Source organism: Morus notabilis, unplaced genomic scaffold (genome assembly GCF_000414095.1).
Source record: "Morus notabilis unplaced genomic scaffold, ASM41409v2 Scaffold818, whole genome shotgun sequence".
Classification (NCBI taxonomy): domain Eukaryota; kingdom Viridiplantae; phylum Streptophyta; class Magnoliopsida; order Rosales; family Moraceae; genus Morus; species Morus notabilis.
In genome coordinates, this window is record NW_010358179.1 from 28,053 (window position 1) to 33,280 (window position 5,228).

The 5,228-nt window shown below is 36.7% G+C and overlaps 1 protein-coding gene across 6 annotated transcripts in view; it reads right to left on the reverse strand.

Annotated features, from left to right (window-relative positions):
• Window positions 1–1,552: 1,552 nt before the first annotated feature.
• LOC112090423 (MATH domain and coiled-coil domain-containing protein At3g44790-like) overlaps window positions 1,553–5,228 on the reverse strand; it is a 12,729-nt gene continuing 9,053 nt past the window's right edge. For 3 of the 6 annotated variants that reach the window (XM_024161691.1, XM_024161693.1, XM_024161692.1), the window contains 2 exons: window positions 2,702–3,073; window positions 1,553–2,566 (listed from right to left, as the gene is read on the reverse strand). In XM_024161691.1, coding sequence (XP_024017459.1) covers window positions 1,868–2,566; window positions 2,702–3,073 — 1,071 coding nt within the window. In that variant the 3' untranslated portion in view covers window positions 1,553–1,867. Of the gene's footprint in view, window positions 2,567–2,701; window positions 3,074–3,259; window positions 3,436–4,476; window positions 4,635–4,754; window positions 4,903–5,228 lie in introns of all 6 variants that reach the window. The other 3 variants (XM_024161689.1, XM_024161690.1, XM_024161688.1) reach the window with 3 other exon arrangements.

Below are 5,228 nucleotides of genomic sequence, written 5' to 3' on the forward strand. Positions count from 1 at the left end.
CCAAGCTGGTATTTGGCTGTTAGCTCTGTATAGTTCGTTATCTTTAATCAATTATCAAAGTAGCAAATAAGGTCAGAAGTTTGGCTAAAATATTTGGACTATTGGCCAGCTAAGTGGTTTATTTTGAGTGAGTCTCATTCTTGAACGCCACTACCATGGCCTTAAAAAAATATTGGGGTCGTTTATTGTTTTACTGCGGTTATTTCTCTCACAAAAAATTTGAATATTTTTCAAAACCGCAAATCCATTGAACAATTTTTCTTTTTTCAACACATAAACAATTTCTACAATGCGCCGTCGCACCTCCGTGGGCACTAACAATCAAACACAATGATATTAAAAAAAAATGGCAAGAAAGATTACATGATCTAAAACAATCACTAATTGAGATTAGACAAGCCGTGACTTTTTTTTTTTTTTTTCCTGTCTTCTTCTTTCTCTCTTAAAAACATTGACGAGAGCAATTTGTATAGGAAAATATTCCAAGCTAGTGGGTCTAATCACTTTAGGTGTAAAATGTATTTTGTAAAATCATCTATAGAGTTTGTTTATAATTGAAGATTTCACCCTCTACGTAAACTATGTGCAATCGAAGTATAAGAAAAGAGAATAGGGATAATGGCATGTAGAGGCCGGGGGTACGAGAATTATTGGGCATCAATGTCGCACAGAGGATTAGGCCTTTTGTGGTGAAGCCACATTCTAATGGTATGAGGCATTTTGTGGTGAAACCCAAAAGCAAAACTTAGCAGGCTCAAGCCCAAAGCGGACAAATTTCATTTGGACATATTGTTGATTCAATATTTATGTTTTGAGTTGTAATTTCATTTCCAAAAACAGAGGGTGCATGAGTGATTAACAAGTTGGCGTAATTGTATGAAGGAAACATGAGAAATTTTGGATAACAACCGGGAACTAAATGTGGACGGTTAATATATCGGATTTAAAACTTTCATGTATAACATTATGGCATCTAATTCCTTTTGTTTTTCTAAGTGCAAAATGTCTCGTTACCCCCAAAAAAATACATGGCTAGTTCCACACAATTCAAAAAAAAGAAAAAAAAAAGAAAAAGAAAAAAAGAGTAATATGTCCATTTCTCATCAAAACAGTCATCAAATCAACCTGTTTATATAGTCGGTAGTGTTCAGCCACTAGCACGGCCCCAAACACAACTTCCATGCCAAACACATTCTTACTATCCTCCTTGGAGTAGAAGAATGTAACAACCATCCCGATCATCTGCTCACGCTCTCTGTTTCACTTGATGCGACGAACAATGCTGATCACCAAACACATCGGCACTCGAGAGGATGTATGTAGTCACCTAACAAGCCTTGCAAGGATGTTTCAAAGGGTCGTCCTCCCCACACGAGCAATGCATTTTTCTTAAAAGCTGTAACGACCGAGCCACAGTGGGCTAGGTCTACCGATAACTGAATAGCGTGCCAATAAATTCTACACTAATCCACCACCACAAGTTCAGACACTCCATAAAACAGTACACTACTCACATTCTCACTAGTCATACACTAACTTAAACATTAGTGTGTGGTCGGATGACATTGAAGTCCAGGTATTATGCTTGTAGGTCTTTTCTGTGTACAAGGTTCTAAGAAATTTCCACCCTGTACCGCCACACCCGATCCCCATGGACATTAGCAATCAAACACAATGATTAAAAGATTTGGGCAAAAGAGAAAATACATGGATCCAAAACAATCAGTAATTGGGATTAGCGGTGACTTTGCTTTGTTTCTCTTTTAACTAGCTGTTGCACGTCCACAGTTCTCCAAAAGAGAGAGTACTTTTCCAAAAAGAAGCTTGAAATAACGTGTTCCCAATCCTCACATGTCCAGCAAATTTACTAAAGCGATAGAGAACAATCAACCTTCAAAGATTCCCATGACCTTTCCATGTCACCAATCTTCTTCTCCGCTTGTTCCTTCTTGACCGCAGACAGCCTCATCTTCTCTTCAGCACTGACTAGTGCCTGTTTTGAAGTAGTTGCTCGACCAGCCAAATCTTCAAGTCTCTTACTAAGCTGCGCCTTCTTCGCCGTCCTTTCAGCCATTTGTTTCTCTAGGTTAGCTATTTCTCGATCAACAGTCTCAGCTTGATTCCTTAGAGCTATGAATTCTGAAAATAATTGGTTCAGAGCGGTCTTCAGCTCACCTACAGCCATTTCATCCTCTTGGGCCACACCTATGTCTTGCTTTGCAAGTTCATATGTCTCACAACTTTGGTCAATGTCCGCTAGAAACTTCGTTGTCCTGTCTCCCATGTTACTAGGAAACCTGCCGGTAGTTAGCATGATAGAAAGTGAATTCTTGAGCATAGGAGCTTTGTCCATTTGGATGACACTAGCAAGACTCATATTGAGGCATTGTTTAAAGAATTTTTTTGCATCGGCAATCTCCTCAATGCTACATGGAGGTGGGAGGAAGCTGCTGAAATTTTTTGCCGTAGAACTTTCTCCTCCCAAGAGATTTTGAATGTCAGTAAATAACTTATCAAATTCAGCAAATGAAGAGGATCTTTTTCCTGCTTCTACAACAGTTGGCTCCTGAATCATATTAGCAAAAAATGAATTGGTCAACCATAATAAAGAAGAACCAGGTAAAGCCAAATTCAACAGAGTTAAGAGGACATGGAAAAACAACAAAATAGGGGGAGAAAAAAAAAGGGAAGCTAAGTTCACCCCGGGAGGCTCTGCACTTGACTGATTGACAAGAGGGATGGATTGGCCGGTCACGACCATTTTAGTTTCTTCTTGTGTATCCTCCACCTTAAGACTTGAAACTTCCTCACTTTCCAGTACTGTTGAGCGGGTAATAGGATTTTCATTATTGTAAAAGGGATCATCTTCAGCCTGAGTACGAACTCTAGTTTTCTCCAGAACAGGTTCTTGTTCCGACTGTTCTTTAATTTTGGCTGAGGGTTTTGATTGCTCTAGGGGCAGAGGCACATTAACTGATATCAGAGGATGCTCACTTCCGTGCACATCTGGAATTTCATCTTGTGAATCAGTTGGCTTGGAATCCTTAGATTGTTCCTCCTGAGCTTCAACAGACTTTTCTTACGAGAAAATTACAAGAATATTTTTCATTATCCTATTGTTTATGCCATTAAAAAATATTTTGGTAGAACATAAAACATACTCTGGTAGAATACGCAAAAAATCCCGCCAGGAAAAAAAAATCTAGTAGAATATGAAAGATATATTACAAGAATATTAATGGCATAAATGATATTTTACCAGAATATTAGAGTCATGTGACCAGTAATCAACAACTCTACGTACAGCAACATCAGCTTCAACTATGCATGTATCATTCACAAGATACCCTCTACCAGGATCATATAATTCACCAAGAGGCATGAATGAAGTGAATCCCCAATCACTCTCACGTGCATTGAACTGATGTTGAGTTTCTGCAAAATGCAATAAGACACAATTATAACAGGCATTATATTGTGAACACCCAAAAAAATTGTAGTAATAAATAAAGGCATATTTCTATTAAAGGAGAAAGGTAGTAAACGAGTAATGCCACCTCGTCATCATATATCACATCAGAGAATTATTATATCTCCAATTATACTTTCTTTTAGGGAGTCAGGCAATGGAACCGTCAGTTTGCAGTGTGCTGTACCCTTTAGATGTTATAATTAATATCTATCTATTTTTTATGAATACACACGCACACAAACACATCCTTTTGCAGACAGCCTATAGCCCTATACCTTTTAGTACATTTAAGAATTGGTCCAACAGGCACCAGAATCAAAGCTTTTGTTCATAAACCATTCAGTAGTAAATTGACTCATTTGTTGCAAAATAAAACATTTCCCAGGAACCACAGTCTACGTACTTTTTAACCAGACCTTGCCAAGTTGTTTACTCTGATTTCAGTCAAAACTGATTGACATACAAATTACACTATGTTAAGAAATTTATCATTCTAAACCAAAATATAATGGACTGACTATGTCAGAAACTTATCATTCTGAACCAAAATAGAACCATGTTGGCCTGCAATAATTAGCAAACTGCATATCGCGCACACTACCATGCGCACTCTTCATTAATTTATTGACATTTAAACAACTACTTACTGAAAAATATAGTAGATAGAAAAGTACTTAATCAAATGGAACTATACTGAATACATTTCCCAAAAAAAAAAAAAAAGAAAAAAAAAAGCTTTTTATTAAGATACAAACTACCACGAAAAGATGACATAAATTTTCTTCAATCACTGTTTATTTATCGCCAGATTCCAAAATACCAAAGTTGAACCAATTATTAATGGCAATTCGACCATTATGACATGATCTGTAACTTAGGAAAAAAGAATCCACTAGTATTCAATTTTGTAACACGAATCATTACTAAATAAAAGTAGTGTTCTATGCGGGCTATACTAAATAGAAGTCACTCCTTTATACGAACATCAATAGCAGAGAGAATACCTTTCCTAACAGAGAATTTACTATGAACTTGATTCACAACACTCAAGCTGAACTGGGCATATCTACTCCACCCATAAGGCAAAGCACCTGAATCAGCAACATCTAGATACATTGACAAATGATCCACATTGTTCCCTTTGGGGAAAATCAGTATCCTCCTGCAGCACATTTTAATTTAATGCAAACTCTAATGAATAAAGAATAATGATGACCAAAAGACGTAATCTACTTCCAAAATACTTTAATCAACAGAAACCAACAAGACTATATTGAATTACCATTTGTAGCCTCCAACATAAAAGACATCAGAATAGAGCTTCTTGATATTAAGCCTCGAAAAGTTATCAATTGTCCACGTGAACCGCGCTGATGGCGGATCATCCACTGGCTGGGCATCCACGGTGTTTGCAGATTCCGATTGAGCTACTACAAATAGTTAAACAAAATCAAAACCCCAGTACCTTTTTGCTTGTTAGCAACAAAGTAATGAAATTATATATTTATTGCGTTCTTCAAGAAAAGTTTGGATCTTTTACCTCGACTTAGAGGAACAGAAGCACAAGATACAAGATAACCAAGAAAAATAGCCTATATAGCATAGTACTCACAAAAATTTGTTTGTATATCTTTATTCATCAACTGAAGAAAACAATTTAAGCTTGAAATAATAATAACAAAAAAGATCAACCCAATCCTTGAAATAAAAATAATTGTCTGCCATTATTTCTCAAATAAAATGCTAACCCTACACG